Source organism: Gorilla gorilla, chromosome 14 (genome assembly GCF_029281585.2).
Source record: "Gorilla gorilla gorilla isolate KB3781 chromosome 14, NHGRI_mGorGor1-v2.1_pri, whole genome shotgun sequence".
Lineage (NCBI taxonomy): Eukaryota > Metazoa > Chordata > Mammalia > Primates > Hominidae > Gorilla > Gorilla gorilla.
Genome location: NC_073238.2, coordinates 34692503 through 34715912, shown reverse-complemented (window position 1 = coordinate 34715912; position 23410 = coordinate 34692503). Strand labels below are relative to the sequence as shown.

Below are 23410 nucleotides of genomic sequence, written 5' to 3'. Positions count from 1 at the left end.
AATACATTTAATCAAGAAAGTGAAATATCTGTACACTGATAAAAAACTGAAGAAGACACAAATAAATGGAAGGACATTCTGTGTTCATGGATTGGAATTATTAATATTGTTAAAATGTCCATACTGCCCAAGGTGATCTACAGATTCAGTGCAATCCCTATCAAACTTCCAGTGGCATTTTTCACAGAGTAGCGTGGCCCTTTGGTTGAAAAGACTGTAGATACCACTCGAGATGGGTTAGGATGCACATGACAAACTGTTGGAATGTGGGGCTCTTCCAAAAGGAGAGCAGGAGTGCAAGACTTTTCCAGAAAGGCTGGTGGCTTTGGCAGAAAAATGGCATCTAAGCATATTTGTAAAGCTTTCTCCTCCTCTATGTTAGAGTCAGAAGCTGCATGCCACCCGTGTGCGAGCCAAGTCCAGCTCAGCTTTCCCACAGGTTTGCTTACACTTGCTGGGCGACCCCAGCCTGGCTGGAGGTGCAAGGGAGCACGTTTGTACCTTGTAATGATTTCTCTCTAGAGTAGTGCAGATGTTCGCAGGGATAACGTCAACTGCCACAGCAACTGGAATTCTATCTGCAAACTTTTATTTGCTGTGTTGGAATCATTAGTTAATTAGGACTTTTTTTTTTTTTTTGTGGAAATGGAATTTCACTCTGTGGCCCAGGTTGGAGTGCAATGGCGTGATCTCGGCTCATGGCAATCTCCATCTCCCAGGTTCAAAGGCTTCTCCTGCCTCAGCCTCCCAAGTAGGTGGGACTACAGGCGCATACCACCATGCCTGGCTAATTTTTTGTATTTTTAGTAGAGATGGGGTTTCTCCATGTTGGCCAAGCTGGTCTTGAACTCCTGACCTCAAATGACCGGCCTGCCTTGGCCTCCCAAAGTGCTAGGATTACAGGTGTGAGCCACCGCGCCTGGCCTTAATTAGGATTTTTTTTCTAGCAGCAATTTTCCATAAGAAGTAGACTATTTTTATACCATTATTTATTATTTTGTGGGTGGCCATTTTCTGAGTAGTCATATTGGTGAGCAACAAAACCCTATTGAAAAGAGAGATACTGCTGATTTATGAATTTAGAGATACCTGTATCCCCATTAATAAGCAAATAAATAACATCAACCACATACTCATTAAAAATCCCCAAAATGCTGCAAGGCTTCTATGTTAGTATTCTAACTCTAAAAAATAAATAAATAAATAAATAAATGAAAATGCTGTTACCGTAACACCTTCTAGCAATCATTACCAATAGGTGCTTGAGCAGTGAATATAAATGATGGATTTCAGCTCCCTCAGTTTGAAGTTGGGAAGTTAACAGGCCAGGGGTAAGGGTCCCCAGAAGTAGAGGATGGGGGTGAGGAGCCCCCAAGAGAAAAGGCAAAGAGAAGAGAGGCGGGAGGTGACAGATGACACTGCATCCCTCTTCCCTTGTGGGAGCCAGCCTTTGTGCCTTCCATCAGCTGCAGGTAGAAGCCAGGTGAGAGGCCACTGGAGCCCCATGGGCCATCAAGGCAGGAAGCATCTCTGGGTAAAGATGTGGGGAGTAGGCAGATATGGGGCTTGTGCTCCATGGCTGTTTTTGGAGTCAGGGCTTACACTCTTTGGTTCAAAACTTTCTGTAGTAAACTGTATTCCCAGAGGACCCCTCAATTAAAGTATCACTACCCTCATAGAATGGAAGTGAATATATTCACATTCATACACAATGATGGATTCTTTTTGCTGTTGTATTTGTTTTAAAAGTTGAGGCTTTCCCTTTCTTTCAAATTTTTCCCCCTAAAAGCATCATTATACACACAGTGTTCTAAGAAAAAGTGCACCAGGGAATTAGCACTGGGGCCTGAAGTACTCTGGAATGTCCCTTTTATTAGGGCAAAGTCTTTCTTCTCTTTCCTTTCCATTTTTTTTTTGTTTGTTTGTTTCTATTTAAAAGCTCTATTTTAGGCTGGGCGCGGTGGCTCACGCCTGTAATCCCAGCATTTTGGGAGGCCAAGGCGGACGGATCATGAGGTCAGGAGATCGAGACCATCCTGGCTAACACAGTGAAATCCTGTTTCTACTAAAAATACAAAAAATTAGCCAGGCATGGTGGCGGGCGCCTGTAGTCCCAGCTATCCGGGAGGCTGAGGCAGGAGAATCACTTGAACCCAGGAAGCGGAGGTCGCAGTGAGTTGAGATCACGCCACTGCACTCCAGCCTGGGCGACAGAGTGAAACTCTGTCTCAAAACACACACACACACACACACACAAACACACACACACACACACACACACAAAACCTCTATTTTAAAGAAAAGTCAAAGGGAAAAACTCCACCTGTGTTTGCTCTACCCTAAGTCAATTGCTTTCATTTTCCTTTGTTCCTGTCTAGTCTCTATTATGAACATGCTGCTCAAGTTTTTATTCATTCTTAATGGCTTTATGATATTTCATTTAGCTGGTCTTTTTTTTTTCTTTTAAATCCAATCTTTCCCTTACTGCGGGATGTTTTAAGGTCAGGCCTCAGTGAGCCTCTTTGCACATATGGTTTCTTCTTCTGGAGTCTTTTCAGGAATGATTCTGGGAGTGGGCTCACCCTGCGGGAGAGTAACATTTTTATAACTTGATAGATGTAGCTGAGATGCCTCCCAGAGGGGAGACCTGCCTCTCCTCCGGCAGCTGTGCACGTAGGCTTGTTCCCAGCAGCCTGGCCAGGGTGGTCTACCTGGTGTTTCTCATCTTCTTTCCCCGGAGCACTGACTCCTGCGCGTCCTCTTGGAAGACTCTTGACAGGACGGGTGTTTTATGGGTGTGATTCAGTGTCCTCTTGCATCAGTTCAATGTGGTGGTGTTCAATCAACCCTTGTAGCGTTAGCAAAATTTGCTCAAGTCATTCTGCAGGAATGTCTGTGTCTTGCTTCCAAGAAAGCTTGTAAGTGCTGGCAACAGGCCAAGCAGCTCACAAACCTGACCACAAGCCTGTGAGTAATTGTGGGGCAGCACTTAGCAGTCTTTTATTTTCGACTTGTTAAAGTCTCATCTTGGCCTCACCTTCTCCCTGGAAGGTGGCATGGGTGGGGACCACTGGGTCAGATCTTTTTCACCCTTGCCGTGGAGCCAGTTTCCTGTTGCATGTGGGGGAAGCAACATGTGGCGAAGAGTATAGAAAACGAAAACATGTGGGTATAGTATGTATAAGTGAAGGGAACAAACTCATAATTCCAACTAGTTTCTCATGAGAGACTCATGAATCATTGTGGTAGTTCTCAATATAAACTTAATCTAGGCCGGATGTGGTGGCTCACACCTGTAATCTCAGCACTCTGGGAGGCGGGTGGATCACTTGAGGTCAGGAGTTTGAGACCAGTCTGACCAACATGGAGAAACCCCATCTCTACTAAAAATACAAAATTATCCAGATGTGGTGGCTCACACCTGTAATCCCAGCACTTTGGGAGGCTGAGGCGGGTGGATCACTTGAGGTCAGGAGTTTGAGACCAGCCTGACCAACATGGAGAAACTGTGTCTCTACTAAAAATACAAAATTAGCTGGGCGTGGTGACGCATGCCTGTAATCCCAGCTATTTGGAGGCCGAAGCAGGAGAATCGCTTGAACCTGGGAGGCGGAGGTTGCAGTGAGCCGAGATCCCGCCATTGCACTCCAGCCTGGACAACAAGAGCAAAACTCCATTTCAAAATAATAATAATAATAAAAAACGTAATCTCTAACTCTGTTACTCCCTGTAGCATTTGCAAGGACCCTAGGGCTGGATGTTTCTCAGAGGGATAGTCTAGTACCCTGGCTCATGCTCGAGTTACTTCTGTACAAGTGATTGTTCTTGTCTGGGTGTGTCCTTGAACATCTCTGGAGATGAGAAAATCACCGAGATTTAACTTTGTTCCATCCTTTCTTTCACTAGAGATTGAGGTGGACGTGCTGGTGTAATCCTTTCTTCTTGGCCACCACCCTGGGGTGATCCACACAAGCCCAGTGCTTTCTTCATGTCGCCCTCGTAGAGCTGAAGGTGGCAGAGTACTCTACTTCTCGTTGTTGCATTTCTTTATTTGACACTCACCTAAGATAAAACCTTTTGTGACTCCTGACTCTTAATTTTTCTCCTGTTTCTCAGTTGACAGTGGACTTATGCCCAAACTCTAGCTGAGGAGTGGAAGGACTTGAATAGAACCTCATCCAAATTCCTGGGTAGCAAGTCTGTGTTCCTGCTGGTGATAGTAGTAGTAAAGTTATAGTAGTGTTTGCACAAGGAAAATGTGAAAATTCAGGACCAAGTTTGGGGGAAAAGTAGAGCAAAACAAAATAGAAGATCAAAAGCTGGGAATTAGTGAAAAAGAAGTGGATGAGGAAGAATGGTATGAAGAAAAATGAGAAAAGCAAATGAAAATGAGGGCATGCAAAAAATACATGAATCAGAAAATTAAATCTAGGAATGGGATGATTATAGAGAAGGAAGGATGGTTCGGTGTAGCTGGTGATCAGTAGAGGAGATAGTCACGGAGGAGGATTTACCCATCAAATATCGTGTGCCTCCACCACACAAGTTTCTCTCCTGCCTTCCTCTTCTTCTGGGACTGTCCGAAGGACCAGAGTAAGTACCACAGCATCTGTTAACCCTTTGCTATTGTTAATTGTTAGATGTGTCTTGCTTCCTCTTCTCCCCATCCCCACCCCACAAACAAACAGAAGTGCTTGATCCAAGATCCCCGAGGGTATCTGTCCCCTGAGAGGGTCAGCTCGGCCAGGCTAGAGCGTCCAGACACTCAGTCAAACTCAGTCTAGATGTTGCTGGGAAGGTATTTGGTACATAGTTGACTTTAAGTAAATGAGATTATTCTCCATAGTCTGGGTGGGCTAAATCCAGTCCATTGAAAGGCCTTGCAAGCAGAACTGAGATCTCCCTGAGGAAGGAGAAATTCCACCTGCAGACTGTGGGGTAGTTCCTGCCTGGAGTTGCCGGCCTGCCCTCCTGATGGCCTGTCCATGGCTTTCTGACTTGCCAGGCCCACAGTCACATGAGCCAATTCCTTGAAATAAATCTCTTGATGTATGTGTGTATGTGTGTGAATCTTACTGGCTTTGTCTGGTAGAACCCTGAGTGATACATCCCTGAACCTTTCATTCGACTTAACATTTGTTTCATAGCAGTTGGGTACATTATTAACTATCTTGCATTTTCTCCTACTTCACGGATGACAGTCTTGTGGCTCCTCTCAGCCTGGGCATTTTCTCCTACCAAATCAGGTGCAAAATATGTGCCCCAGCTATCCATGTGTTACTCCACTGTGGAAAAATCTCAGGTTTTAACTAAGGAAGCAGAAGCAAGGAGTTTTTCAATAAAAGGGGTTCCTTAACACTGTCTGGGATCTCTTTGCCCAATGATTTTCAGGACGTGAAACCAGGTTTTGAACTAACAGTGATTGTAGTATTCATTGCTTTGTATGATTTTTAAAGAATCTTTTCTTTGTATGTGTGACTTGAGAATTTTACCTTAAAATGGAGTAAGTACTGATTGCTAAACTGATCAATGTTAACAGAACCACAGAAAGGCTGGACTCAGGTAGGGTTCCCATCTCTGCACAGCTGTGTTGCCCGTCACCTATTCCAAGGAATCGCTTGTCAGTTCCCTGTTTCAACACAAGCACTTGTTTCTGCCTTGTCATGCTGCTGCGATTATTTATCAATGACAAATGATTATTTGTCATTGTTATGATATTAGGCCACAGATGTCACAAGGCTTTGGGTGGAATTAAGCTCAGTGGCAAAATTAAGCAACCTGAGCTTCAAAACATCCTAAATGGGAAAGCTTTAGTTCAGCACCAAGTGCAGCAGGGAGAAACTCAAAAGTTTGCCTTGGGGACATGATATCCTAGTTGTGGAGCTTCTCAACTGAATGCCTTGTGGTCCTTTTCTTTCTCTATATTTAGCTTCTTGGTAAAAACTCAAGAGAAATCCATTTGAGAAATGGATTTGAGAAATCCATTTGAGAAATGGATTTGAGAAATCCATTTCAGAAATTCAAATGGGCAGAAAGAAGCAGTGAGGAAGGGAAAGTATCAAAACGTTTTTCCCTTTCTAACTTGTTCTACTGGTGAATAGTGACTGATGGAAGACCCACAGCCCTCCTCTAGATGAAATCAGGCAGAGCTGAGAACATGGGAGTTGGAGGGAATGTGGTTCCTCCCAGGTCATGGGGCAGCATGGAGAACCCTTCTCAGGCATTAGTCAGGGGCTGTTAGCTCAGATGATACAAACCAAAAAGGACCTACTCTTGAGTGGCTCACCTTTTTTCTATTTTGCAATCCTAAAAATGATTTTTAAAAAATCAGCTCTAAAAATACTAAATACGATTCTAAAAGAGCCAAGCCAAATAACACTGCAAGTATAGGGTGGCTTCCATGTTTGCATACTTCCCAGTTTGAATACTAAAATGAAAACTTGGGGCTGTTTGGAATGTTGGCCTGGAAAGCAAGGGTGAGGGAGCGTCTGCAGGCCGCCTGGCTGCCTTTCACAGCATTCCAGAGCCCACGGGGGTGCAAGGGGCCACAGCCCAGGCCTTCCAGCAGCCTGGAGAGAGGGCAGGGAGCCACCCTTCCTGCCTCCAGACCTCCTGCCAGGGAGAGGAGGCGACAATGCCTGTGTTCCACACGGGATTCTTGACGGTTCCGGGAGTTTCTGTGGGCCTTAGGTAGATATCCCCCAGTCCCCGTGATGCCCCGACCCGTTACAGTTTCGCTATTGGGAGTGAAAGGAGGCGACCCTCCTCAGCATTGCGGTGACTTGCACAGACTGATTCGCTCTCCTTAGCAGTCAGTGAACATGTGGTAGGGTGATTTAGAACTCGAAGGAAACCCGGTGAGATACCATTTCACCCTACCAGATTAGCGAAACTTTGCAAGGGTGAGGACACCAAGCGTGGCGAGGATGAGGCGCGACGGGACCTCTTCTACACAATTCTGGAGGCCGGGGCGCCGCAGTGAGGGGGAGAAGGATGCTCTGGGCCCCAGCTGCGGCCCGGGCCCTGTGCGCGTGACCCTGGCTGCCCTGCTCACAGGAGCCCCAGACTAGCCAAAGGCTCATGGCCGCAGGGTGGATGAGTAAACTCAGGTCTCTGCATCGAGGAGATGGACACATGACGCAGGTGAATCTGAGAAACAGGATGGTGAGAGACAAGTCACGAAAGAACGCGCGCTCAGTGATTCCACTTACAGGAAGATTAGAAATGGGCCAGCAGCAAACGCTGCAGTTGAGGAATGTGAACACGGGCGGCCAGTCTGAAAAGCGGGAAAGCCGCTATTGCAGGAGTCAGGGTGCGGGCCTCTAGAAGCGGGCGGAGTCTGCGGCAGGCGAGGCCAAGCGTTTGCTTTGTAATTCTCCTGGAAACGTGGGCTGTGGCTTGTTCAGTCTCGATATGCTTGTGTCCCGTGTGCGCAAACAAAACGAAATGCAAAGTGGCTCTCTAAAAGGGAGTTGCGGGTCACAGTGAGTGGCCCTGGCCCTCGCCCTCGCCGGTGGTGGCGTGGCTGTGGCCGTCCTGGCTCCTGGGCCAGGCCGCCTGCTCCCGCTTCACCGCCGCGCTCTCTGCAGACGCAGGGCGGTGTCCAAGCCAGCACACGGACCTAAGGCACCTGGCTGTCGCCCGCCGCAGCCGGTTGCGGGGCACGGCGGGGGTTTCGAACCCCTTTTCTCGCTTCTTGGGGGACCCCTGGGGCTGCCCTGGAGGCCCAGGAACCTCGAGGCCAGGCCCAGGCGCCCCAGGCTCGCAGCAGGGCAGAGGGTGCCTCCCTGCAGGCCGCTGTGCCAGGGTCCCCGCAGAGCCCTCCGGGCGGAGCAAGCCCCCAGCTTGGAGACGGCCCTCTGGGCAAAGACAGGCTCTACCCGCAAGCCTGGGAGGGAGTGGGGCCGGGTGCGGGCGAGGGGAGGTGCCCCGGGGTAGGGAAACCGGGCTCAGCCGAGGGCAGGCGGGCCCGCCCAGGCCGCGATGGGAAGGGCGCGACGCATCGTCCACGGTCGGGCTCTAGCAGGCGGGCCAGCGCTACTGCCTCAGTCCTACAGAGCTATGGTGAAAGACAGCGCTCAGATGAGACCTGGGGCGGCGGATTCCGCGGGAGTGCTGCCTGTCTGAGCCGTGAAGGCGTAGGGGAAAAGGTGGCGGCTTCCCTCCGTCCGCCCTCCTGACAGTGGAAATGCCCAAGGGGGAGGCATCCTCTGACGGGAGGGACCTCAGTGGAGCGCAGCTCTTGCAGATCATTATCTGCGCTTCCCTGCCTCCATCCCAAAGCCACGTGAGGCCAAGGAACACAGGTGGCCGATCAGACGTCTAACCTTAACACATAACAACTTGCCTCTTGCTTTGCAATTTACATTGCAGAAGATTCCAGGGCCCCACCTTAGCAAACAAACCCATGGTTCTAAGCTGCATTGCATCAAATAATATCACTTTTTACGAACTCATTAAAAGCTGAACAAGGCCGGACTTGCAGGCAGGTGAAGCCTGGAGAGCACCTTCCCACGTCTTTTGATGGCTCTAATCTTACTCCCCCCACCGGGTCCTAGGCAGAAATCTAGAAAATCCTTCCTGTCCTTTTACCACGATGCCCCATCCTCACACTCCCCTTGTCGTCAGCCTCTCCCACTCCCTGCAGCTGCAGGCGGTCCGTAGGTTGTAGGGTGAGATAAGGAGGCAGGGAGGTCAAGAGGAATTGATTTCAACCCCTAGTAGATTGCAGGGATGGAAAAGGTGAATTTGTGTTTGACCATTTCACAAAAAAAAAAAAAAAAAAAAAAAAAATCTCTTTTTTAGTATATGTATATATGTGTGTGTGTGTGTATTTTTTTATTTTTAATTTATTTTTATTTTTATTTTTTTGAAACAGAGTCTTGCTCTGATGGCCAGGCTGGAGTGCAGTGGCATGATCTCAGCTCACTGCAACTTCTGCCTCCTGGGTTCAAGTGATTCTCATGCCTCAGCCTCCTGAGTAGCTGGGACTAGAGGCATGCACCACCATGCCCGGCGAATTTTTTGTATTTTTAGTAGAGACAGGGTTTCACCATGTTGGCCAGGCTGTTCTCGAACTCCTGACCTCAGGTGATCCCCCACCTCGGCCTCCGAAAGTGCTGGGATTACAGGTGTGAGCCACCACGCCAAGCCATTTATAACATATGATAATATTATAGTTTTGTCATGCAAAATTCAATCAAAACACTATCATAGGTTGAACATCCCTAATCTGAAAATCCAAAATCCAAAATGCTCCAAAATTCAAAACTTTTTGAGCACTGAAATGAGATAGCGATACCTTTGCTTTTCTGATGGTTTTGTGTACACAAACTATTTCATGCACAAAATTATTAAAAATATTATATAAAATTACCTTCAGGCTAGGTGTATATGAAACAGAAATAGATTTTGTGTTTAGTCTCAGCTCCCATCCCCAAAATATCTCATTATGCATATGCTAATATTCCAAAATCTAAAAAATATCAGCCATCCAAAACACGTCTGGTCATAAGCATATTCGGTAAGTGGTACTCACCCTGTATAGTGCTTTGGAAAAGATTTTGGGATCCTGCTCTAAAGAAGTTAGGATGGAAGTCGTGGTCATGAAATTGTCTTTTTACAAAACTCATCATGCCGCCCAATTTCTCCATGTAGGAAGGAATCGTGTCTCCTAGTGACCTGGACCTTGTCATGTCAGAAGGGTTGGGCATGCGGTATGCATTCATTGGACCCCTGGAAACCATGCATCTCAATGCAGAAGGTATGCATCTGGGGCCAGGATGGGAATTCCATTTTATTTAGTGTTGTCATGGGTTTTGTAAACAGTCACATTTTGCCTTTTCTTACAACTGAATAGAGACAGTAGGATATATAGGAGATGATGGCCAGCCCTGGTGATTCACAGACAAGGCAGGGATGTGAAATGCTGTGTACTAAGATGTAAATCCATGTGGAGTGCATGCACCTCAGGGCTCCGTGTGGTGCATTGTGCTCAGGTGAGAGCTCAAAGGAAGAGAGGTTGGTGATGTCACAGAAACTTCGCAGCATGTCACCCAGCCTGGCAGAAGGGAAAGTGGTAGTTTCCTGAGGAAGATGATGACATTATTTACAGAGGCAAGACGAAAAGATAGGGGGCTGACTTAACCCACAGGGACCTCTGCTGGATATATCTTCTGCCCAAATATGAGCAAGGTTTTCTTCTAGAAGGCTAGGGAGCCTATAGTGAGGGAGGGCTTCCACAGGCTGGGAGCTGAGGAGGGGCATATGGGTGGGGCAGACCAGACATTGGCCAGACGCTGCCTCCAGAAGGCTTGGGGGGAATTAGGTCTGAGCCCATTATCTGTGATCTGGTAACTCTAAAGGAAAGACGACTTGGGAAGGACAAGAAAATTCCAAGAATGAAACTCTGTCAACCAGATTTTAATTGATCCAAAAAGAAGATGTCATTTGATAACCAATAAAACCTATAGCAAATTAAAACAAAGTAAAATTTTGAAACTATGTATAAAATCTGGAGAGAGATGTAACCTAGATGTTATTATTGCCAGCTATCTCTTGGTACTGAGATTATACGTAACTTTTAGTATCTTTTTGCTTGTCTGTGTTACAAATTTCTACAATTACTATAAATTAATAATATTACTAACTTGGAAAACATATAGAAAGAGAAAAGAAATATTGTATGCAGCTCCATGGTCTGCATTTAACAAAGGATACTGAGAAGCTGGGGCTTATCCAGAAAAAAGTGACCAGAGTCTCTTGTGTGTCTCTCGGTCTGTATCTTTTGTGGGGGCGGAAGTGGAGTGAAAGACTGGAAATGGCAAGCAGACAGACAGGTTTGGGCTCAGTACATGGCAGGAAGAACTTTCTAGTAACAGGAGCTGATGTCCAGGAAAGGCACATGCTTTAAGTGGGTAAGCTGAAAAGGGGATGTGGTTGCCTGCCTGTGGGAGGTTTAGATGTTGAGAGGAAACTCCCTCTGTGAGAGAGGAGGTTAAGAGTTGGTGACCTCTCTCAGTCTGTTTGACTTCAGTTCTATAATTTCAGTATTACATTTTGGTAATAGTTCAGTCAATTTTCACAGTAGTTAATGAAATATGCTGTCCAATGAATAATTCAAGGCAGCTTTACATGTTCCTGCATACAGCAGGTGCACAGATGATTTCTGAAATGGATGGGCCGTGTGTTCTCTGCTTCAGTCCTTATCAGAATCAAGCTAAGAAGAGCTGAGAGGAGTGAAGGGAAGAAGGGAATCTGCTCCAGCACTTGTGTGTTAGTTTTATGGGAAGATAACCACTGAATAGAAGAAGATAATGTAGAGAAAGATGGCCTCATGCAATGAAACAAGAGTTTTCTTGTATTATTAACACAAAGTCTTAGATCATTTCAAACGGTGTTTTCAACCAGAACCTCAAAACTTGTGAGCATATTTAAGCATTTGAAATGTATATAGATTTGTATATATATTTAAGCATTTGAAATGTATAGAAATTTATACATTTGAAATGTATGTAGACGCTGCCTGATAACCACTGTGTTTTTCTCTCTCCTTTTTTTTCTTGAGAAAAATAAGATAATTGAGGAATCATAAGAAATAGATAGGGACAGAACTGAGAACAGCTTTGACTTTCAAACAAATAGAAACAGAAGCCAATGAAACCAGAAACTCAAGAATCAAATAGAGTGGCAGACAGGAAGGAGGCCCATAACAATTTTTCAAACAAAGCAGATATGATAAGAAAACCTAATTGGCTTCATATGATAATGGTGGACGGATGTAGTTTTCAACTTCAGAGCATTCCGAAGAGCAGAGTTGGAGAGTTATAAGATCTGGCTGGGAACCCATAGAAATGTTTATCATTCTTCCCTGTGTCACCCAGAATATATCAAGATTGGAGTTGGGAGAATTTTTCTTCTTTTCTGATACTGTTTTCATAAAGCCAGCATCTCAGGTTAAGGGTAGTTATTAGCCTGAAAAGCTACCATTTATCTAGAACTAGTGCAAATATTTTAGGATTTATTTTTAATCTAATGAAATAGTTTCTGAGAAACAGGAGGCCAGCGTACCATTGCCTTTTGGCTCCTTTTACAAACAACACCCCTGAAAGACGGGCCCTCAGAATGGTGGTTCTGGCCTGTGGAGCCAGCGGGCCGTCTCCTTACCCTGGCTTTCCAACCTACTGGCTGTATAACCTTGGGCAAATGACTTAAGTTCACTGCATCTCAGTTTCCCCATCTGTGAAATGGGGACAACAGTAACTGCTTCCTCAGAGTGGTGTGAGAATTGAACCAGATGGAAGCTCTTAGCTGGATTGCTGGCACCTGTTAAGTCCTTAATATATGTTATATTCAAACAGAGCTTTGTCTTGTTTGTTTCACGTACTACTTTTCTAGTTTTTTTCGTTGTTGTTTTATTTTTGGTTTTTAAAATTCTTCCAAAAAGATTCACAAGTGCAGAGAGAGGAATAAATACAGATTAGGATTTTTGCTATGGCATGGAGAAGCCTCTGGAACCAGGTACCTAGAGTTTCCCAGCCGGGTTTGTTTCTTTGCTAAGCTTTAGACTCGCAGGTCAGTAGAGAGAGGAACCGCTCAGTCTTGTCCCTGGGGCTGTTTGGGTTCCTCCTGCATTTTGTTCCACTTGAAATGAGGACATCTCAGAATCTGGCAGCGTGGAAATCACCTCCAGGGGAAGTGGATGTTTATTTACCATTTTGCCTCACAGATTTCCTCTCCTGTGTAGACACTTGCCTTTTTTAAAACTGAGATGCCTGGTGGCTGGTGGGTTTGGTTGATTGATGGGAAGCGATTATTTGCCAGCCAGTGGAAGCAGGTGAGCTGATGGGCGGGGACTTGCTGAGGTGAGGTGAGGGGCCCAGGTCGGTTCTGCCTCCCCTACCCTGGGCAAGTCCTCACTCAGGTGGGAATTTGATCCTGAGAGTAGGAATGAGATAATATCGCTCTGTGCTTTGAGGCATTTTTGATCTTCCTTAATGAGTTCTGTGAAACCCTGTCTCTAAAAAGCAGGTGAATTCACATAGGTGTGGGTTCATAGCTGTGTGAAAGAAAACCAGACTTCCCATGTATGGGTGGCAATTAAGGCTCTCCAAGGAGCTGATGCCTGGAATCCCTCCTAGTGGCTGTGGTCTCGGGCTGGGGTTAAGGCCTTCTCTGGTGCCTGCTGTATACATGGGAACAGAAAGGATTCCTGCCTGTGCACCTGGGGCATTCAAACCCACTGTCCCCCAGAGGCCCACAGCCCAAGGCTCCCAAGTTAGAAAGCAGCAAGTTAAGCTGCATCCAATCTCATGAGAATCAATTCTTTTTTCTACTCTTTGTCTTTTTCTGGATAAGCATCTCTTAAGAAATTAGGTTCAGAATCTTCTAAAAAGCCAAGCTCTACAAGGGTTTTGGAAGAATTAGAACTCAAAGGGACAGAGGGCATGGAAGCATAGAAGAAAAAATACAGGGGAGGCTGGATTGGATAGAAATAGTGGGGAAGGGCAGACTAGGGGATCAAAAGTGAAGTGGGCTGTGTTGTATTTTTCCTATTTCCAAAGAAATTGGCATTTTAGAGTAATTTACACCCAATTCTCCTCTCGTGGTGTAGAGAAGCCAAAATAATTGTTGAAAATAAATTACACCTCCCTAAAATGGAAGGGGAGGAGTTGCAAATAACAGTCACAGTCATAAGTTTACAGGGACATGGTTGTAAATAATCAGGCAGATGCAGGTCGTGAGTCTAAGTCACTGAGAACTCCTGCCCTTGGAGCACCCGGAGGCTGCACCCATCTCATGGTGAGCACGTGGTGTGGGCGCCTGAACTTCGTCACAGACAGTGAGGCTCTTCACCCCAAGAGCATGTTACAGAAAGTTTTTGTATCAGTAAGATTGACATTTTAAAGGGTTTCCTGAATAAAAATGGGGAAAATTATGAATTACACTATTATGAATTCCAGCATGATAAGTTTTAAAGGGACATTTATTTCTACAAAACAGAATAAAACAGAATAAAATTTTGTAGAAATAAATGTCCCTTTAAAACGTTACAAAGGCAGAAAGGAAAGAAAGTTCTAGAAAGCTCCTGGGAGGTTCAAATGGTTTCACAGAACAGGGAGAGATGAACACTTGCTCAGAGAATGTGACATGTTCCAGAGAGCAAGTGCTGCGTGAACTGAACCCCTGGCCTGTGGCTGCTCTGGTAGGAGAGGGAGATGGAACTGGCTGCTGAGGGGACTCGTGAGGGCACCTGCCTGCCTGCAAGTGGGGGGATATGCAGCCACAGCAGCTCTTTCCATTTTCTTCTAATTTAATGTATTTTCAACTTGATTCTTGTGTCTCTGCCCTCCCCCACCCCAAAAGGAAGGAATAAACTGTATTTGTGTCTAGATTTTGTCTCCTTTAGTTTTAATAAATAAGCAACTAGCAAAAGTGAAGTAAATAATTTCCCAAATGAAATAAATGTGTAGGTTGTTTTCTGTTCTCCAGAAATGCTAAGCAATCTACAGTACCTAACCAGTGCTGGAAAGCTCAGGAGACTTCCAGAATTCTGCACTGCCAAATTAACACTTAGGTTAAATGAGATGACACCCCTTCTTTTATAAACAGAGTACCCATCCGTTAATTTCAGATGCTAATGTCAGAAAAGTTGGTATGTTTGAGTCTTTTACCCTTCAAAACCATTTTGGGGGAAATTTTAACACACTGAGAGAGAAGAACTATTTGAAGCAAATAAATTGCAACCCAATGATTTTAGGCTTTCAAATCAGCATAGGTCAATCAAAACTAAACCCCAAAGATGATGTTTGTTTGTTTCTTTTTTGCTTTTTGAGCGTATCTAGTACCGATGGTTCGTATTTTAACTTAATCATCCACGGTTTTTGTGGGGAGTGGGAAGCTGAGCTGGGGCAGGCTCTGCACGTTCTGCGGCTTCGTTTGTCCCCATGTTACCTTTGTAGGCGGACTGACCAGCTGCTGAGCCTTTAAGGGTTTGAAAGATGTGGGAAATGGGTCAGGGTCGCAGCAGTAGCCCAGCCTATGTCCTCCATGGCGCCCAGGACTAGAAACGCCTCCTCCTCCTCTTCCAGGATCCCGGCCCTGGCTTCTCACTTGACTTGCTAAGCACAGGCCGGGCACCAGCCCGTTCGCCTCCCGGCAGCAGGGAGGGGAGGAATGTGAGGGAGAGTAAGTCTGCGGGTTCCAGCGGGTCGGGGCAGGTCAGTGCTGGGTGGGGGCCGTGACTGGCCTGCGCTTTCCCCTGGGCGCACCCCATTCTCGCACAGTCAGCCTAGCCCGTGCGGCTCCCTCCCTCTCCCTCCAGGATAAGCCTCTTCCTGCATCTCTTCCCCAAAGTCCCAGGGCCCTCTCCTTAGAATCTGAGAAATCATGGCTGTCCAAGGCTGGGAGCAGCAGGAGCGTGGGGAGCGTGCATGGAGGCTTGTGCAGATGAGCGCCTGGCTCCATCCACCCAAACCAGCAAGGCACAAGCCAACGTGAGCTCTCCAACCGGTGTTTCAAGTACCTGCAGCCTTGACCGTACCCAATACAGTGCTAACTGAGATCTGTGGTCTAACAGTGACATAAGTGACAGGTTTACCTGAGATCTGACATCTTTAATTCTTGGAAAATGCATTCAAACGTTGTACACAAATAACCTTGTACACCCATGGTTGGAGGAAACACTTTTGGTGACATTAGGACTTACTGTGATAGCCAACAAATCAGTGTGTGAACGCAGGCCAACCGGAGGGTCCCATGAGATGCACCAGCAGAGGTGGCATGCAAGGTCTGAGGGAACCTGGCACTTTTTTTTTTTTTGAGACGGAGTCTCGCTCTGTTGCCCAGGCCGGAGTACAGTGGCACGATCTCAGCCCACTGCAACCTCTGCTTCCCAGGTTCAAGCGATTCTCCTGCCTCAGCCTCCCGAGTAGCTGAGATTACAGGCACCTGCCACGCCATCTGACTGATTTTTGGTATTTTTAGTAGAGATGGGGTTTCACCATGTTGGCTAGGCTGCTCTTGAACTCTCAACCTCAGGTGATCTACCCGCCTTGGCCTCCCAAAGTGCTGGGATTACAGGCATGAGCTACCGGGCCCAGCCAGGACCAGCACTTTTTGGCATTCGAACCCCCAGGAGCCAGCGTGGACAGTGGGTAATGGGGAGGGTCGCTTCTCCAGTGCCAGCAGGCCCTTACACATTCCCCAGCTCTGTCTTGTCTTCACAGGGAGGGAAGAGTGTAGCTTATCTGACCCCAGGGTGAAACTCTCTGAATGCATTTCTGAGTTTGAATATAACTAAGAATGTTTTTTTCTGAGATTGTGGATTCTTGTCTTCATGCAATTCCAGGTATGTTAAGCTACTGCGACAGATACAGTGAAGGCATGAAACATGTCCTACAGACTTTTGGACCCATTCCAGAGTTTTCCAGGGCCACTGCTGAGAAGGTTAACCAGGTATGTAACTTCTCTGCAACTCACTGCAGAGAAGCATGTTGGCTACCTGGAGCACTTGCTGCCCCTCACCTCTGCAGCGGGTGGGCCTGCCTCTGCAGCTGGAATCTTTGCCCTTGATCTTGGTGGTTCCTCATTCATAACTTTGTTCATACTTCCATCATGTCACCAGGACACCTTAAGGACAGGGTGACCAGTGAACTGGTAGCTCATTGTGACTTGTCTCTGAGGGACTGAGGTCTTTCAAGATTTGGAAAGCTGCTGTTCATTGAGGGTTTACTGCTTTTGTCTTTGAAAGCAGTTTCTGCACAGTTTGCATAAACAAGAGCAATAATTACACTCTTGATAAATTATTTCCTCTTTATTGTCCTTTTTTTCCTTCTCCTTCTTGCAGGACATGTGCATGAAGGTCCCTGATGACCCGGAGCACTTAGCTGCCAGGAGGCAGTGGAGGGACGAGTGCCTCATGAGACTCGCCAAGTTGAAGAGTCAGGTGCAGCCCCAGTGAATTTCTTGTAATGCAGCTTCCACTCCTCTCATTGGAGGCCCTATTTGGGAACACTGCAAGCCCTTAATCAGCCCTCTGTGACATAGGTAGCAGCCCACGGAGATCCTAAGCTGGCTGTCTTGTGTGCAGCCCGAGTGGGGTGGTGCAGGCCGGTGGTCTGCCCGTCACTTTGGATCATAGCCCTGGGCCTGGCGGCACAGCAGCACTTGCGTTCTCGGGGCTGTCGATTTCCTGCCACCTGGGCAGATAACCTGGAGATTTTCACCTTTTCTTTTCAGCTTGATTGCATTTGACTATATTTTACAGCCAGTGATTGTAGTTTCATGTTAATATGTGGCAAAATATTTTTGTAATTATTTTCTAATCCCTTTCTGAGTACTCTAGGGCCCTGCATTTATGAGGCACCTACCTTCATTTTGCTAACGCTTATTCTGAATAAAAGTTTTTGATTCCTTAACGACATCTTTTCTCTTTTGGTTTTTTATGAGAAACGCAGCATTTGATCCTGATGACCGGCATATTTTAGGGTGACCATGACGCATAAGTCATAAGCAGATACTTTTTTCCAGGCCCTTTGTCCATCACTCAGCAGAAATCCAGCAATGTGGGCTTTTCCCAGAGTAGGTTCCATGGTACCCTGAGGCTCTATGGTCAGATGATGTTTGGGAAACATCACTGACTGCCCAGCCCTTAGACACCCCATGTCTGTAGCAAATTAAAGGCACCAAAGTTCTACACTAAAGTACCTGTTTGATCCAACACTCCATTATTGTCTTTGATGTGGTCTTTTCCTAGATCTAGTCCCAAAACACTCTGGGAGTACCATTACATGCCCCACCACCCACAAGGCCATGCACACCACAGTGGCCAGATGCCACCAGTGGGCTCCCCTGACACTTCCCAGCCTTGCAGCTTCTGGTGCCCAGCTTCGTCCAGCAGGGAGCTGCCTTTCCTTGGGGCCAGGGCTGTGGAGGTGTTGGACGCAGTGCCCCGGTCAGGAGCCGTGTGGAAGTGGTCATCGTGGCTAACCTGTGCTCACAGACTTCTGCATCGCACTCATTTATTCTCACAGCATGCGCTGAGTGGCTGTGATGTGCCAGGCGTCCCACAGGTGGCCCCTGCGCTTCAGAAGGTCACCATAAAAGAACATAAATTGAGAATAAAACAGGACTGGTGCTCCAGAGGAATCCAACACAGGAGAGCCTGGCCAGCTGCCTGCCCCATGTGCCCTGGAAGGTCTTGAGGAGGTGGCCAATGAGGGGGCTCGGGTAACAGGTGGAGTCAGCCAGCCCTTCTGGGAGAAGGAGAGCATGGGGAAGGGCTGGAGTGCTCTGGAAATGAGGAGCTGCCCACCCTGACCAAAAAGGAGCCCTGGAGGGGACCCTGAGTGGAGCCAGGTAGGGAAGAATCCAGGGGCTGTGCCAATGGCTGGGCCTTCTTCACCTAGAGCCAAGCGTTCCGCAGGCAAGGAGTTGCCCCAATCAGGTCAGGCTCTCAGAAAGCTCATCCCACAGCAGAAGGGGCCGACCTGGAGGCAGAGAGTGTTGGGGTCCACGTGAGAGTGAGTTGGGCAGTGAATGCAGAAACCATCCCAGGTGGAACCCACAGTCCCCGCAGGACCTGAGAGAGGCGAGGAGGCTGGAGCTGATGTCACCCACAAGATAAATAGATTAGGGGAGAGGCAGGAAATGTGAGTGCCCCGATATGCAAGCTTCACTGAAAAGGCGATGTGGCCAGACATGAAGGAGGCTTCAGCAGGAAAAGGATCCTTCCCTTCATCTGATTAAGTTTCAGAAATTCCTTAACTGGTGACTAAATCCCTCACCCCTCACACCCTGTGACCTACTGACAGAGTTCCTTTCCGTCAGGTCTGCGCTCCTCCCTGAAGCCTCCAGCTTTGGCTGCTTTCCTTCTGCACACTCCCAGGTCTTGGCCCTGTCACTGCGCTGTCCCTTGTGCCTGCAGGACTCCCCTGATGAGCCCGCCAAGGCCATCTGCAGTTCCCAGGCCCAGATGTGGGGTCGCTGAAACGAGGGGGGCGTGGGGTGCAGGTGGCCCCAACCATGGCCTGCTGGGCTTATGGCATCCCTGAGCCACACATTCCAAGGGGAGCGGCCACAGCAGCCCTGGGCAGCACTGGCGCCAGCGTGCAGGGCGGAACTGTGCATGGCTTGGAGGTACATCGATTCATATAAGTTCTATTTTCCCACTTTTGCTGTCAGGTATTTTGTGTGGATATCAGGCATGTTTTGGCAGAAGGAAGCAGACAGAAGTGCTTCATAATTTTGCTTGAAGCAGGCACAGTGTGCAATGAGGAGTGATCGGCTGTGGGAGTGCCCAGAGAGTCTCACGTAAGGGCTGAAAAAGTCAGGCTTTTCAGGCTTGAGAACAGCAGCGAGCTCATTTGTGGTTCTGGGCCCAGCTTCAGGAAGACAGTTATGGAAACAGCTGGATAGAGTCAGGAATTGGCCCAACACAGAGCTGAAGGGAGAGTGGGGTATGTGAGCCTAACCTCACACAAAACCCAAGCAACAGGCCCTTCAGAGATAAGTGGGAGGGCTTCAAAGCAATCAGCTGTGGCTTATGGGGGCCTTTCTGCTTTTCAGTTTGCCGTCCCTGGGGTCTGGCTACCAAAGCGCTTGGTTGCTTTATGAGTTTAGTGGCTGTATAATTTCATGTGCCAGTTTTCCCATAAATATCCTCTTTCCAGGATCCCATCCAGGAGCTCACATTGCATGTCATTGTTCCATCACCCAGTCTCCTCTGGTCTGTGCCCATTTCTCAGCCTTACCTTGCTTTTTAGGACCTTGACATTCTGAAAGAGCCCCAGCCAGGTGTCCTGTAGAAGAGCCCCAGTCTGGGTTTATCTGATGTTTTTGCTGTGATTAGACTTGAATTAGATCTTGGAAAGAAGACCCCAGGGGTGACACGCTGTCCTTGTCATGTCATATGGAGGGTGCACAATACCAGTGTGACACGACTAGGATGTTGGCCTTCCTCGCATGAGCTTGCTGGGTTCATCCACTCTGAGCTACTACTAAAAAATAGGAAGTTAATCAGAAGGACCAGCCCAGTCAGATATTGTCCTGACTGGTTTCTGAGTCATTTTCTCAAAACTGCGAAACTATAATCTCCATCCACATTAACGCTCAATGTGGAATAGTGCACACACAGTTCCCTTCCTGATAGTCTTGGAGTCCAGATGTCTTCTCTCCCTGAACAGCAGCATGGACTCATGTGCATGGCATCCACATGACTGCTCTGTTGTGCCTGCTCAGCTCGAGAGGCTGGCAGTGGGGTCCCCACAATTTATGTCTGGTTCCTACTCGGTTTGCAGGCCCAGAAACTATCTTGCTAGTGCATAAATTGGAAGGAGATTTTTCTCATGCTCATCCAACTAGCAAGACTGCCAGAAAAACCAGAATGCCAGTTTTATTAACTTTCCATGGATTCATCTAACATACATTTATTGAGCATCTACTGTGTGCCAGGCTCTATTCAAAGCATTGAGGATACAGCAATGAATGAAACAGGCCAAAAAAATACTTGCCCTCATGGAGCTTATATGGTAGTTCTGGTGGGGGAAAACAAAACATAAGCATATGCCTATCAAGAGGCAAAGTATAGAGTATATCAGAAGGGTGTTCATTATGTGGACAGAAATGGAGCAGGAGAGAGTGACAGGGTGTACAGGTGGGGTGTGTCTGCACATGTGTGTGCAATTCTAAAGAAGTAATGAAGGAAGATGATAATAAGATAACATTTGTGCAGAGACCCACAGGAGTGAGCAATGAGACCATGGGCAGCTGTAGGGAAGAGTGCTGCAGGGAGAGAAAACAGAAGGGCAGAGGCCCTGAGGCCAGGCTGAAGGGGTGCATCCAAGGGGCAGTTGGATGGTCCATATGGCTGAGTGGCAGGAGGCAGCAATGAAGGAGGTGGCGGGGGACAGACCGAGATGGGGATGGTGGGCCCCGAATGCTGACAGGAGGATTGGCTCATACTCTGTGAGGTGGGAGGCCAGAGGAGCAGCGCCATCTCACTCAGTTTCTCAAAGCCCTTTCTGGCTTGGGTGGAAAAGGGACTGTCCGGAGGCTGGGGTGGAAGCAGGGAGTCCAGGCTTTCTTGCCACTGTCTTGGTCAGGGATGGCAGCAGAGGTCTGGAGGAGGATGTGGCAAGGAGGAGGGGAGCAGCAGCCAGATTCTGGAGCTGTCTTGGAGGTAAAGCCAACAGGATGGGCAGACAGCATATGGGGGATGAGAGAAAGGTAAACGTCAAGGACAGCTCTTCTGTGGATGGAGGGAGAATTGCCGTTTCCTGGGATGAAGAAGATGGGTAGGCAGGAGAGTAGGACCCAACCATGACCAGGAAGTTGCTTGGTAGCCTGGTGTTTGAGCAGGGGCGTGGTGGGCACTGCTGAGCCATGAGAGCCTAGGGGAGGGAGCTTGTGGTTCTGTGGGAAGAAGCTTGGCCCTGTATGGTGACGGGGAAGAACATAAGACCAGTGCCTAGGCTCCCTCCACACTCTGTTGTCACCATTTTGTCTTCAAAGAGGTGAATACTGCTGATTTTGCCACAGTTCCCTTATTCAATATATGTGTTTAGAGCAAGGACTATGTAGGCGTCTGAGGCTACGGAATTGTGTCGACCTTGACCATGACAAGTTCACAGTCTGGTGGGGAAGATGCACACATGAAGAGAAAAGCATAATTTAAAGCTGCAAGTGCAACCACAGAGCCATGCACAGGGTGTCCTAGGGGCACCCGGGAATGGCCCTGGGCTGAGCCTGGTGGGTGACAAGGGCTGTCAGGGGGTGTTTCCTAAAGTAGGTGATGTCTCAGTTGTCAATCCAAAAAGAGAGAGGAAAAGCCTAATAGAGGTGAATTTCTACAACCTAGAATAGCATCGGGTCCATAGAAGGTGCTAAAGAAATAATCGTTGAGGTCAGGCGTGGTGGCTCACGCTTATAATCCCAGCACTTTGGGTGGCCGAGGCGGGTGGATCACCTGAGGCCAGGAGTTCGAGACCAGCCTGGCCAACATGGTGAAATCCCATCTCTACTAAAAGTACAAAAAAAATTAGCCGGGCATTGTCGCGGGCGCCTGTAATCCCAGCTACTTGGGAGGCTGAGGCAGGAGAATTGTTTGAACCTGGGAGGCAGAGTTAGCTGAGATCGCGCTGTTGCACTCCAGCCTGGGTGACAAGAATGAAACTCTGTCTCAAAAAAAAAAAAAAAGAAAAAGAAAAAAGAAATAATTGTTGAAAGAAAGAATGAAAGGGCATAGGAGGGAGGAGCTGCAGACGGCAGAAAAGCGCATTGTGATCGGGGTAGCCTGAACCTCCAGCCCTGGCCCCTTAAAGGTGACGCTCTTTGTGTGTGTCTGGAAGATGTCCCACCCCACAGGGCTTGTGCAGCTGGCTCACCTTCATCCTGTGCTCATTTCATTTCATGTCGTCATGGTTTACCTTCATTATGGGCGTCACCCTGAGACCAACCCCACATCTAAGTGCAAAGGGCAACTGAAGCACTGATTAAACCCCCAAGCCATACAGCCATCAAACATTTTCCAGTTCTGTTGGCTTCCTCCTAGCCTGGCTGACATCAGAGACGTTAGCACAGTCTACCAGGCAACTGAGAGGAGGATTACAGGCCCTTGGGTATCTGTCAACATGGCATTGTCTCTTCAGATCTTTCTCCATACCATTTTGCTTGTATTACTCTCTCGTTTATGTAGGCAAAAGCTAGAAATGTCTACAAACAGGTTACCAAATATCCTGTATGTAAATATGGCACAAAATATCATCATTGGTGAAGCTTCTACACATAGCAAAGGCATCTAGAGAAGACTAAGCCATCTTCACACAAGTGTCTCGGGCACAGAGTGGCAGTCTGAAAGCCTGATGAAGGGACTTGAGTCCAAGGACTCTGCGTTTGTCCTCTTTGCATCCCTGGTACTGAGCCCCAGAGCTGTTCATGGCAGGTGCCCAGCAGGATCTAAGCGCAAGGCCACAGACACAGGTGGAGCTCCCAGTGAGCGGAGGGTGGTATCCCTTTGCCAGGCTGATGGGCGTGGGGAAACTGCCCACTTGTAGCACCTTGGAGGATGGGGCAGAAAGGAGGGGGCTTCAAGCCCACACCTGAGTGTAGATCATGAGTGTGAAAGGTGTTTTCCTCAAGTGGTAAAGGCTGCTGACACCGGAGCTGTTTTTTTTGGAACGGAGTCTCTCTGTCATCCAGGCTGGAGTGCAATGGCACGATCTCGACTCACTGCAAGCTCTGCCTCCCGGGTTCATGCCATTCTCCTGCCTCAGCCTCTCGAGTAGCTGGGACTACAGGCACCCACCACCATGCACGGCTAATATTTTTTGGTATTTTTAGTAAAGACGGGGTTTCACCCTGTTAGCCAGGATGGTCTCAATCTCCTGACCTCATAATCCGCCCACCTTGGCCT

At 47.7% G+C, this 23410-nt stretch overlaps 1 protein-coding gene across 2 annotated transcripts in view; it reads left to right on the top strand.

Moving 5' to 3' along the window:
* The window catches only part of CRYL1 (crystallin lambda 1), a 120702-nt gene extending 103282 nt beyond the window's left edge, over positions 1–17420 (top strand). For both annotated transcript variants that reach the window (XM_004054229.5, XM_055360167.2), the window contains 3 exons: positions 9658–9763; positions 16349–16455; positions 16847–17420. In XM_004054229.5, coding sequence (XP_004054277.1) covers positions 9658–9763; positions 16349–16455; positions 16847–16960 — 327 coding nt within the window. In that variant the 3' untranslated portion in view covers positions 16961–17420. The remainder of the gene's footprint in view (positions 1–9657; positions 9764–16348; positions 16456–16846) is intronic.
* The last annotated feature ends 5990 nt before the right edge of the window (positions 17421–23410 follow it).